General features: G+C 45.0%; 1 protein-coding gene across 1 annotated transcript in view; it reads right to left on the bottom strand.

The window, feature by feature from the left end:
• Window positions 1-12,646, bottom strand: part of IPO9 (importin 9) — a 904,513-nt gene that overhangs the window by 621,272 nt on the left and 270,595 nt on the right. The window contains exons 5-7 of the mRNA XM_069633697.1: window positions 3,133-3,221; window positions 1,464-1,550; window positions 308-427 (exon numbers count right to left, since the gene is read on the bottom strand). Coding sequence (XP_069489798.1) covers window positions 308-427; window positions 1,464-1,550; window positions 3,133-3,221 — 296 coding nt within the window. The remainder of the gene's footprint in view (window positions 1-307; window positions 428-1,463; window positions 1,551-3,132; window positions 3,222-12,646) is intronic.

Here is a 12,646-nt window from a genome sequence, read left to right as displayed (position 1 = left end):
TGAGTGTCAGATATACAGAGGCACCATGGATCCAAGGTAAGGACGGGTCCTCCTACACGTATGGTCTAGTAAAATCGAAATCTAGCAATTAAGACGCTTATTCTAGGGTGACATCGGGTGTGCAGTCAGAGCAGCAGAGCGATTTTAGGGACATTCATATTAATCACTTGAAGACTGAAGCAGGTAGGAGGCAAGAATTATAAGAGATTCCATCATACTCAGAGCCTAGATTCTCAAAAAGGCTCAACATATTGTGGAAAACATTCTTAGAAAACATCCAAACAAAACTACAAATTCCAACCATTACCTTTAAAACCTCCATTTTGAGTCCGCTGTCCGAGGTCGGCCCATCAGGCATCCTCAGGGACTGAACAAAGGCCTCCGTGAACTGCTGCACCACAGGGAAAATTAGCGCCTTGGCTGCACCCTGTACAGATAAGACCAATAATATTAAGTGATCAAGATAGGAATGATGCATCTAAAAACGTGTTCCAGCTCTTCAAAATAAGCAATAGTGCAATAAGTGGTGCAAGAACGAGAACAGAAGAAACAGCTGAACACTACAAAGAACAAAACGCAAGCATTTGTAAACACACCCCCCCCATTTTCATTAATTTGTATTTATTCCCAAACACCCACACCCCATATATATATATATATATATCATTTACTAAGCCCCCTAAAAAATTCGATGGGATTTTCGAAAAGAAAATTTGCGACAAAAAACCCTGCAAAAGAAATACCACGATCAAAGGACGTCGTACCCTTGTAAACCTGGACATACATCAGGCACTCTAAAGAACAAAATAAATCCCTAATTGACAGGGAACCCTGGGCATGAAGGAAGGAAGTAAAACAAAACTAACAATTAAAACAAAAGGTTAGACTATGGGGAGGTGAATAGGACTGGCAGCCCCAGGGAGGATATAAAGATGTACATCCTCGCTCCTCCACTGCGTTCCACGGAGGGAAGAATCTGTATGGAAAGGTGAACGACGACTGCTTGAGGTCACCAACAGCCTACACTGGGAGTTAAGTGGCACGTTGTGTCAATCAGAAACGATCTGCTGTGCTGGACCAGTTACTTGGAGGGAAAGTAAAGACAGATTTTAAGTACAGGGGTTGGATACGATACCCAATGAGAACTATGCTTTTGCAACCAGTGAGTGTGGTTACAAAAGTGTACCATATCTCAAACGACACAAACATATCCAGCACTGGGTATCTCGAGAGAAGTGCTTTAACGTGGATTAGTAGCACACATGTATGTTTGTATGATTGATGCGCTTTAGAATCCTTCCTTACAGCAAGTATGGCTCATGAAAGTGCTTGTACCAGGAAACATGCACGGCACTATCTCACCAAATGCACATACAAGAACAGAACTCATTACAAGGTAACAATAGGAATGGGTATTGCCATATGCTCACGGGCTGAAACAAATGATCAAGCAACATGCTTACCTTTTCCAGTTCCTCCATGTTACAAACCATGTGGGCACACGTGGTGAAGATTTCCACCGCACGCGACCTTGTGCGAATCCCGTACACCTGTAAGAATAAAGCAAACTGCATAAATACGCAAAGGCATGTTGCCGTGTGAGACAGTGTAGCATGCTGCACATTTTATATAAACAAACGTTTAATCACCATCTGAGCAGGTGCCTGCTCAAGGCAATGACAAAGTGGAAAGGTTAAGACGGATAGGGGAGTACGTTAGCAGAGTCAATGAATAGCTATTGAATGGAACCAGAGACCTGTTAACAATCTAGCAAATATAACGAAGCAGACTGCAGCTCAGTAGATGGCGGAGCATGAGGCAAAGGGGGCAGCTTTTTCTAAGCCTTCAGTCGCAAGGTATCCTACGACTCCAGCGGCTCAAGGACTTAACTCAAAAGCTAGTCCCATCAAGAAAGGAGGGGGGGCCTTCAAATGCAATCGCAGACCATGTCCTACAGTACAACAGGCACAGGACACAAGGGTTAAGGAGCAAGACGTTGCCACAAAATGTGCATTTAGGCCCTATTCTGGCGCATCAATGTATTCAATGCATTCAAGAAAAAAACCTAGCTAAACGTGAAAAATGCACAACACTAGCAAACAATTCAAGCAAAATACCATTGTCAACAAGACCTAAACATCTGTACAAGCAGTTCTTTCATATCACACCAAATGCATTCTAAAGTCCCCAGATATTTTGCTTGACCTACTTTGTTCACCAACCTCTTTTCCCACAGTGAGTCATCATCCAGGGTCTCACTGGTGAAGTAACTGGGTTCTCTGAGGGAGTGCCTACGACTCCTAGGGAATGGTGCCGCAATGTTGCACTTTTCCCTGAGTAGATGGATCTACTAGGCTTGTGCAGCTCAAAAACTGGTGGCAGCTCATTCTGTCCTTTTAGAAGGCTACACGTTGCTCCAGCCACTTTACTTTTTCAAGGAACAATGGCTTTTTTCCTGAAGTTCCCTTAAATTGGTGACCTGGTTTCAAAAGCCCAGTGAAGGTTGACTAGGAGGGTATGGTTTCCCCTGCAAGCATGGAAACGGATATAGCCATAGGAGGAAAGTGGCTTTCTGAAACTGGGAGCTCAGAGAAGTGACACAGATGTATGAATGGAGGTCTCGGATTCACTTCTAAATCCACATACTTTGTGATTGACTGGCACATACCAACGATGGGTCAAGAGACAACTAAGACCACAAAATTATGTTTAACAGTGTCCATTTGAGACTTGGTACAGAATAGACCAAAATAATAAACACATGGAATAGAAACACCAATTCCTGTGTGTGCCTCCCGAGTTAATGTGGTAAACAAGATATAATAGAAGTGACTTGGTTTTCCAAGATGTTCTCAAAAGGGTGTCTCAGACAACTTAAGAGTTTAAGACTTTAGAATACCCTTATTTGTACAATTCTAAAGAAAAAAAGGTGATCAGGATTATAACTCAATTGAAAGGAAAATAAAAAAACAAAATTCCTATCCAATGAATGCACCACTTCTATCTGTATAGTCTCAAACCGATGCTAAGAAGATGCTCTAAAAATCGCCCCTTTTCTGTAGTGCAGTGGGATCTAAGATTTTATAGCTGCACTTTTAAGTGTGCACATTAACGTAAATATTTTTCTCATACCTCAGCCATTGTAAAGATCTTGTACATTTCTGGAAGTATTACTGGAGCAACATGGGGCATCTGCGTGTCTGACACCTCACGGGTAAACTCTGGGGGGAAAAAAAAGTTAGAAGTCAACATTCAGTACAGAGAACGGCAAGCAAAGTGCTAATACACCTAGAGATCTTTTTTAACAGTCGAGCTAAACGGGTCCGTTTCCTCCCTCCAACAAATGCACAGACGTCGATGTGCTTCCCTGGCTCTCTGGAAATCCCTTAAAAGGAATGTGGAAATATTTTAAAAACATACACTACAATGCTACCAAAAAGTGTTTGTCTGAGGGTGGGTCAAAGTTGGTGCACAATTAAATCAAGTCTTCCATGGGTTTTAATGTAATCGCGCCTACATTTTGAAGGGGGGTTTGAAGGACTTCCCAGTTTATATACTACCCAAAGCTCCATTTATCCTGCTGCTGGCTAGCAAAGGACCTAGGTCTGAGAGTTCAGCTTTGCAGTAAACTCATTTGCGTGGACATGTTTTAATGCAAGCCAGCCTGTTGCTTGTAAAGGATTTGCAAGTGTAAAAACTCACAGATTGCGATTTTGCATCTGGGTCCGTTTTGCAGGCAATTTGATTTGTGTTTAAAGCTTATGCTCTCACAATTTGTTCCTCGGGACTTTAGTGTTGTAGAAAGAGCAGCTTTTAAAGTCAACTGAGCTGTATTCGCAAAACCACCTGGCCTTCTCCCTACAAACCCTGTGAATGTAACTAGTGTGGCGAATCAGAAGGAGGATGCAGACACTGACATTTCCAACAATATTTATTAAATAATGATAGGCCTATTTCTCCCTAGAGCTACGGGGCGTTCCAGACCTATATAAATAACAAAGGTGCTCATCAGTCGTCCGGAAATGTCCAAATCAAAAACAGTCCCCTATCCAAAAACGAATCCCATCTGACCCTACCACTATTCAAAACAAACTAAGGCCAGGAGAATTACTCCCTTCTCCTGGTGATACAGGGTTCCGCTTTCTTTTAGAGCCCTTTTACTTTAAAATAAGTCTTTTGCCACTAGCCACTTTCTTACCAGGGCTTGCAATTCTAAGATCTTGGGTCTTCCCTCTTCTTGTGGGATTACTTTCCAAGGGTTCTTTCGTGAAGTTTGTTTGATCCTTAAAAATACCTGGTGGGGGTATCCCTTTGGGACTCCGATCTCCCCCACCCAATCCACCCTTCCTTAGCTTGCCATTATTTAAGTTATTTGTCCATCAACTTCTCTTGCTTGTTTTTCAGACTCTTGCTTCCACTATCCTTGGTTTGATAACTCCTGAGATTTGGGATTTTCTCCCTCTTCCCAGGGCAGTTTTATCCTCTGATCAATAGTCTTTCTGAGGTTTAACTAGCAGGTTTCCTATTATATGGTTACAGTTCGGAAGTTTCATCAATTTCACTGGGAAGAGTATCTTCACTCGTATAACCATTCCCTTTTGGCCTCCCAACCCGCCCGTTCTCCGTTTTCCCACTTCACACAGGGGAAATGTCTCTGGGGTACGTGATCACTTGGGACCTTCCTTCTCACTTTGATTCCCTTTCTCGTTTGGTTTCTTCGTTGGAGTCGCCTTGCAGTCTTCTCACTTTCCCTTCATGCGACAGTCCGGTGTTCCTCCTGGCAACCATTGCCGCTGTGGATGTCTCTACGGGTTGGTGTAGTTGGTTGGACCGCCTGCCCACCACAACCTATTCAGGCTGCCATGCCACCAATGGTTTTCGGTTTCTCACACCCTCAGGTACTCGCTGATTCGATGTGCTGTCGCCCCAGCATCTGGTACTCTAGTCAAGAGCAGCTCGGAATTTTACAGGCTATGCAGCTCTCGTTGGCTCCACATGACGCAGCCGAAGAGCCTCGGCGGCTGCCGAATGATTCTCCTTCTCTACTCAGTTTGTCCTCTTCTTTAAACATCCTCTTCCCAGAGTAGTCAAGGGTTGTCCTTAAAGAGACTGCTTCTTTTGTCTGATAATCATGGTACATGGTAAGTTAGTCTTCAGCCCATTCTTGGTTTTTATTGCTGTTAAGCAGGGACTTCTGGGTCACCCACATATTACTATTATAGAAGTGGGCATTCAAGCTGAAGGGTTGCAAGGAGTATTTTTCAAATTCACTCGGGCTACAAGATGGTCTGAACCACAGTTTAAACTTAATTTCTAAAGGTATCAAGGCAGAGAAGTCAGGCAGAACCAAGGGGAGCAGTATGGGTGTGTAGCACTGCTAACACTCACAAATATGGTAACTAAAAAGAACCACAGGTAAACAAGAAAAACTTTAATTTATTACACAACATTAAGGTACACTTTACACAATTGAAGGCAAGTACAAATAACACTATACATATAGCTAACAGTTGGCAAGCCTCCGAGTTGCACACATTTTCCACACCACATACTGCATCTGCTAAAGTAGGGAAAAACTTTTATAAATTAAAAAACCTAGACACAAAACTGAGAAGGCAGCTCAAACACAATGAAGCAAACTTCAGAAGTCGACTTCCTGTATACCAAGAGTCTTAAGACGTTTTAAGCGTCTCAAAGTTTCTTCAGAATCACAAATGATAAGCATTAGGAGAGACCACTCCAATGGGGGGTTCCAAACAAGTGTAGGATCAAAACACAATTAGAAATTTGACTTATGTGGCTAAAGTCAAAATGTACAAGTCTTAGGCAGCAGCTACAACCCTTAGGGATCAAAGGGTCATAGTCTAGTAGTACTGACTCGGCCACTACTGAGCTCGGTCAGCCCTGGATAGCTCGAAGGTAAGCAGGTCTTTGCTCGCAATGTAAACCTAATGAGGCGGTTCATGAGGGGATAGGTTATAGCTACTGGAATACCCGGAATACCAAAGGTTGAAAACTACCCAGTAGATCAATCGTTCAGTTGGGAGGTCCCGGGGGAGGTCAGAAGGTGACTCCTCACTGCCATCAGAGTCAGACAGGGAGGTGGCTCTGCACAATTCTACTGGCAGTAGTCTACTGGTTCGTCTGGATACCTCCAACTGTAGTGGAGCTACCTTGGACGAGTGTCAGAGATGAAACCCTCACAGAAGACTGGACAAATTTACATTTTATATCTCGGACAGAGTAGGTGTTAAGAACGATTCTCTTTACTGCACCTTTCCTTCCATCTTTATGGAACCCCCAAACTTTTTGCTTTTATTTTGAATCTGACCTATACTTTTTGCATTACAGTGAAGCCACAAGCTTCACTGCACTGGCCTTTGCTCACATGTTATGGGGAAACTGATATATCCTTAAGGCTATCAGTACTGGGAAACAGCGGTTACTTTAGTATCACTTGTGGTAACTTTTTATCATTGCACAAAGCAGCTTACACAGTGCAATGGGGTGCATTTTTGTTTTGCCATAGACTAACACAGAGGAATTTTGGTTACTCTACATGTGCTACTTTTCCCCCACTTTTTAGGGAATTTCGTTTTAGCTTTACTGCGTTTGGCTACTGAATGTGGCTACTACTCAAACATGGCCGTGCCACAAGATTTTCGCCTGTTCTTTTTGCCATCTTGTTGTTTAGCCTTCTTCCTGCCCTCAGAGTCCAGGAAGCTTTTGGCAGGCTACTGGAGGGCTTTGTGTGTTTGCAGGCAGGATGTGGGCTGCGTCAGTCTGACCCTAATCCACATCCTGGTTTCTGTGTGTCTGAGTGGTATGCATGAGTGTTCCCACCAGTGGTCCTGATTGGACCACTGTGGGGGCTGTGTGTGTGTGTGTGGGCCAGCTAGTCCTGCTATTGGGAGTTTCAGCTCCGACATGGCTTTTAGGACAAGGGGACCCCTGCACCCATTCTTCAGAAATCCTGAAGAAACCTGAAGGAGCCAAGTATCCTGTGCAGCTGAGAGACCCGCAAAGAAACCTGAAACACTGAAGGAGGGATGGCAACCAACTTCTGCTGCAGTCCCGGTGGAGCCCTGTCTTGTGATCTTTAGTAGCCCTGCAAAGGTGCTACGGCCGTTGGAGTGGAGGGCCCATCCATTCCCGACATCTGCTCGCTGGATAGCACAAAAACCGCCTTCGGAAGTGCAGTGGTACAGTCCTGTGGCTGACCAGCTTTGTTTTTGGGCTACCGTGCCAACTTTGGTGCCGTTCCGAGTTTCCGCCTAACACATGGCACACCCTCTGCGCTACTGCAACAACACCATCTGTGAAATTGGGCATCCTAGCACAAAGGGGACCCGAGAAAGACTGGAAAGTTCGACTGAGTCCTGTTGCATCGCTGTGCGTGGCGTGCACTGTCCAAAACCTGCTTAGCTGACACAAGTCCAGTCCCGAGATGGGTGCTGCATAGTTTGTTTTTGCATTCCTTGACCGAGAGTCCTTGCACCAGCAAAAGATCCCAACCGGAGTGAAGCTCGAACCTGCAACCCCTGAAAATCGAGGACCGCGGATTTCGGTGGGAAAAGCAACCCAGGATACCCTTGCTTTGTCCTACCAAGACTTGGGAAGAATCGGAGTGAGGGGGGCGAGTTACAGAGCTTTTAACCTACCCCTATACTCCAATTATAAGTCAATGGGCTTATACTAATCCTATTTCTTACACTATTGGCTTTGCCAATGCTTACCTTTGCAAGACTTCTGACTGTTGGGGATAATTTTGCGCACTAGTCTACATTGAACTCTAACTCTTAGAACCCTTCACTGGACCCCAGAGACCCACCTGCATTTTTTCCTGAATCCTAAATTCTGTGGAACTGTATCCTGAACAATAGGGCACAAGGTCCCTGGCAACTTCGGGCTGGACAATTTTAGCTAGGGATCATCTCTGTGGACCTTTTGGTGTACAATACTTACCTATCCATTCCTTTGCAGGAGTATTTGATTTGTATTGTGCATTATAACCTGATGAATTAAATAACTATTTGTATACATCCTGTCTAAGTGCAATTTGTGACTCCCATTGTGTGACCTCATTGTGGGCCCTTTACAAGCTCACCACCTCTGAAGAACTTAGCCTAGACCACCTGTCACTGTTACCTAAACTGGTTTGACTACAGCTTCCCAGAGTTGTACCGGTCACAATATAGGTTGGCCTTCTATACATCTGTCCACCAGCGTATAGAAAATCAGTCCTAATACTCCACGGTTGTGATCCAGGCAGCTGGCAGGCTCCTTTTCTAGACCACAGGAAGGTTCCAGCACCACAGATCACTGCGGTTCTAAAAGATTCGAGCCTCTAGAATGGATAGAATTCCTTGCAGCAGAGCAAATCTAGTTCCAGCTGGTGCAGGCAAATTGCAAGCCTGCAAACTCCATCAGCCAGAGGATAGCAGTGCAGGTGGAGAAGAAATGCTGGCTAATTATGCCCACCATTCAAAGGGAGAATGATGCATTGTAAGGTCTTGCCTCTCAAGTAGAAGGTCTAAGACTAATGCATGTGTTGACTGATCCAATGCTGGTTCGTACAGGAACCCTCCAACTTGCCTAGGTAGAAGTCTTTACAATGTCTTCAGGGTCAGTGGTCTGCTAGTTTCCTGGGCCAACTCTCCCCTTGTATCCAAAAATCAGGCTGGTGGTTAGAACAGCCCTCCAAATAAAGGATTTTGCAACATTCAAACTTGAAGGTGGTTGTCAATGGTGGACAGCCACCCTTCCAAGGGTCTGCCCTCCCCGCCCCCCCCCGGCACCTTCCTCCCAATTTCCTGCCAGCTGTCACACTGGTCATCATTCTGGGGCTTGAGAAAAGTCAGCAGTGCACGAGAGGGCCCACCACCACTTGAAGTCGCAGTTTTGAATAAAAAAGGGTGGGGGGAGTAACATCTCCTGCACTGGTAAGCACATTGGCTACACAGTGCACCTCATAATGGAGGAAGAGGGGCCCAAGGGCCCCTAGCAAGGTTTCACATATATTGGGGGCAGGTGCTGCCATAGAAAACACAGATGCCAGAAATAGAAGTCTTAAAATAGAAGAAATAGAAGACAGTGCTTGTCGTAAAAAAAAAAAAAGATACACTAAAGCCCCCCAAAACAAAGTAACGCAGCATGGACGCAGGACTGAAAAACTCACTGACAAATCCAGTATTGTCTCAGTAGTGCTGGGGCCTCAAAGGGAGAAGGAAGATTTGCAGTAAGAAAAATGTCCCCAACAAGGAGGGCAGGAGGTGGCGGGGGGGGTTTCATCAGTGTCTTTCTTTGGGCACACGGTGCATACATTGCTGGCTTGCGAGGTGAAGAGTCCCCTCCCCACTCCTTCGTGCTCTACAGGTCACACAAATTGTTGCTTTCTATCTAGGGCCAAACAGAACATTGAATGCATAAATTCTGCCCATCCCACTCCTTTGTATTTCCTTTCAAACATTCTTCTCTGTAAAGACTGGAGGGGGGAGGGGTATCAGTATTCCTGCCCCCTATACAGTTAGGGTAGAAGCACAGAGCACCCCCGCCAAGGTTCTCCTTGTGGTAGCAATGGACAAGAGACCAAGGCTGAGACTCAAGGGAGGTGGTGCAGGTTTTTTCTTAAGTGCAGTGAATCCCCAAGCCACCACAAAAGAATGTCCACACACTAGGTTATGCGATAACAAATCTTTAATATGGTATAAGGTTCAGGTAGATCTACATATTCAGAACTCACTTTGTATTTAGGTAGCCCTATCCTAATAATGAAATATATACACACACGCCCCCCCTATGTGGAACCAGATTGTACTTTAGATTCAATTTAGAATGCACCAACTGCTGACCGTTGTTAAAAAGAAAAGGAATCCTAAAGCATGGGATAACCCATAGATATTACTGTAGAAAGGCAGGTCAGATTTGGAACATTGGCAGAATGCTTTCTTTAAAGTAGATGGGTAATACTGTGTGAGGATCCCCCACTTGGGCAACCTGTAAGGGAAAGGTTAAGGTGTACTTTATCTGGTCTATTACAGCCCAGTGCAAATATGTTCAGTAATGCTCTGCTTCGTTTTCTACAGAACCCACCACCCATATGTACCTGGGACTCCACAGGAGAACAGGATCCAATGCTAATCTCGGGCCCCTGGATGATTCCTGAGGATTGAAGATGCTCTTCCTCGTCACAGTACCTTGGGTGACTTGGTAGGCGAAGTGGTGAAATTTCTTGGCCTTACTCTACAAGATCCCTTGAGGATGGACCCCTGTGGAAGGAGTCATCACTGGGATGTCGAGAAAAAGGAAGGAACCAACCAGTGTCAGAAAGGCAGCACTTGGTCTTCGCGGTGGACTGCGTTGGGAGGTCGTTACTCTGGTTGTGGATGTCGCACGAGTTTGAAACTTGCTATGGACCCCGACAATGCCTGGCTGAAGATAAGACTGGTGGTGAACTTGGATGACTTTTGGTGGCAAAGGGTGCCGTGGCAGAAGTGTCAGGTTTTGGGATTTTGCAGTTTATCGCCTTTCCGTTTTGGTACTGCAGCAGCAACACAGACCTCATGAGGCCTTCTAGTGACCTAGACAACACTAGACTGGACTGTGGACCCTCACCAAGTCTGGACACTTGGGACGTCTTCCTCAAATTTTGGTGGCAGGAAACCCACCGGTGGACAATCCACTGCAGACAGGGACCCTGGACCTTCTCCAGCGTGGACCAGTGGACAGGGATGACCCTTGAATGATTAAGAGATTCAGACCGTAGTCAAGCAGCACTATGCCAGGGTAGCCCCCAACCTCCATCTTCTGGGCGAACCCCAGCAACCTGGCTTCCAGGGGTCACGCACACTCCCCCAGAACCTGGGTGAGACAGATTAACTTCTTGACTTCAAGAGGTTCAGGCAGTCCTCTCCTGGAACCACTACGAAAATACCTTCTCCGGATGGCAGGCACACAGGACTGGCTTCCAGAACACTTCCGGCAAGGAGCAGCAGTTGCACGAAGTTCCCTAGTAACTCAGCAAGAGGTTGCCTTTCCAGGTCCACTCTGGTTCAGACCTTAAGTCAGCACAGCAGTTTTCAGATTCGGTGAAGAAATGCAGCCGCCATCCTCCAACTGGACTCGAGGATGCAAGCTTAAAAAGGACTTCAGCTTTCTTGTTACAGCTTCTGACAAGGTGAGTGTGAGGCCACCCCTGTTACACTAAACACCCCATTTACACAGGCTCAGCCAGCCAATCACACACAAGTGCATTCATGCAGGCAGAACCCAATCAGGCTCACAGGTATTCAGGATATTCACCAGAAACCAGATAGGAGGATTGGGGCTACTCCCCAGCCTTTCAGTGCACCACACTGCAGTCGTTCCAGTTTCAGACAGGGCTGGCTCAGGCATTGTGTCAGGGTTGTACCCCGGACCATGGGTGCCCTAAGGGTATCCCATGGGTACTGGTCACCAAGAACAAAATGAAGAGCTGCATTGCCAGGGGTGAAACTGGACTCCTGTGCAGAACACAGTTTAATGAGGTAGAGGAGAAGGAGGCCCTGTCCCGCCAATGCATTTACAGCATTACAATCTCTTCTCCTAATCCTGGATTAGGCCTCCTTCCGAGTTGGATTGAACAAAGCAGCCCCAGAATTATTATTCTGGAGTTTACCTGTGGTACCATGAATAAATGTTAAGGCAGTTTTTTTAACACCCTCTGTTGAGGATGCTACAAATAATCCCAGAGGAAAGGTTAAAACAGCTGGAAAGAAAGTGGAGACAAAATGCTCGTAAAAGCAGTTAGCGTGGGCAGAGTGACAAGACTCAACTCGTATAGGATAGTAAGTCGACACAAAGGTACAATTAGTCCGCACACAAATCCAGAACATAAACTAATGTGATGTACTAAAAAAAAAATTAAAAAAAATATATATACTTTTTTTATATACTTTTTTAAAGTCGCACACACATAGAACTATCGGTTCAGATAGTTTTATGAACACATTATAAAAAAGAAACTGTTTTTATCTTACGCTGGTAATCACTTGTAAAGCCTAATACGGGTCGTTAACGAGGGAAAGCACACAACAAAAAATAACGGGTGGTATGCACAACGAAGTGCAGTGTCCCAAACACACATCCGAACCCAAGTATATGAGGAAGGCTTTAGACCTGGTTATCAGCATCAAACACAAGGCATGTATGGAATTAAAAAGGGAAACAATTACCATGTGGGAAAAAATGTGTTAAAATCTGTAAGGCCTAAAATGATTTACCATCAATATAAAAACACTTAAGAACTTCTAATAGTATTAATACTCAGTGACCCAGAATAAAAGCCACAGAGGATGGAACCATCGTAAACATTAGCAAAAGCTCCCAACATTCAAACATTAGCAACAGTTACCTTCCTGATACATTTCATGGGAAAATATACACATTGATACTAGACACAGTTAGTGTTTCAAGCACATTTACCCTAGCAGAAATTAAAGGGAGGACTTTAGACTTGGCTATAAAATCACAAGTGAGTTCAGAAATTGTGGAGCTTGGTCCCGTCTCACTAACCCCATGGGGGATCCATATTAAAGGTCCAGGAAGATGCAAGTACCCCAGAGTCTCTTTAAGGAGAGTTCCAATTTCAGTTGACAGTTCTGTGGCA

The sequence above is a fragment of the Ambystoma mexicanum genome, chromosome 13, assembly GCF_040938575.1.
Source record: "Ambystoma mexicanum isolate Mex_15411 chromosome 13, UKY_AmexF1_1, whole genome shotgun sequence".
Taxonomy (NCBI): domain Eukaryota; kingdom Metazoa; phylum Chordata; class Amphibia; order Caudata; family Ambystomatidae; genus Ambystoma; species Ambystoma mexicanum.
The sequence above is the reverse complement of the archived record's forward strand: the minus strand, read 5'-3'. Positions and strand labels throughout refer to the sequence as shown.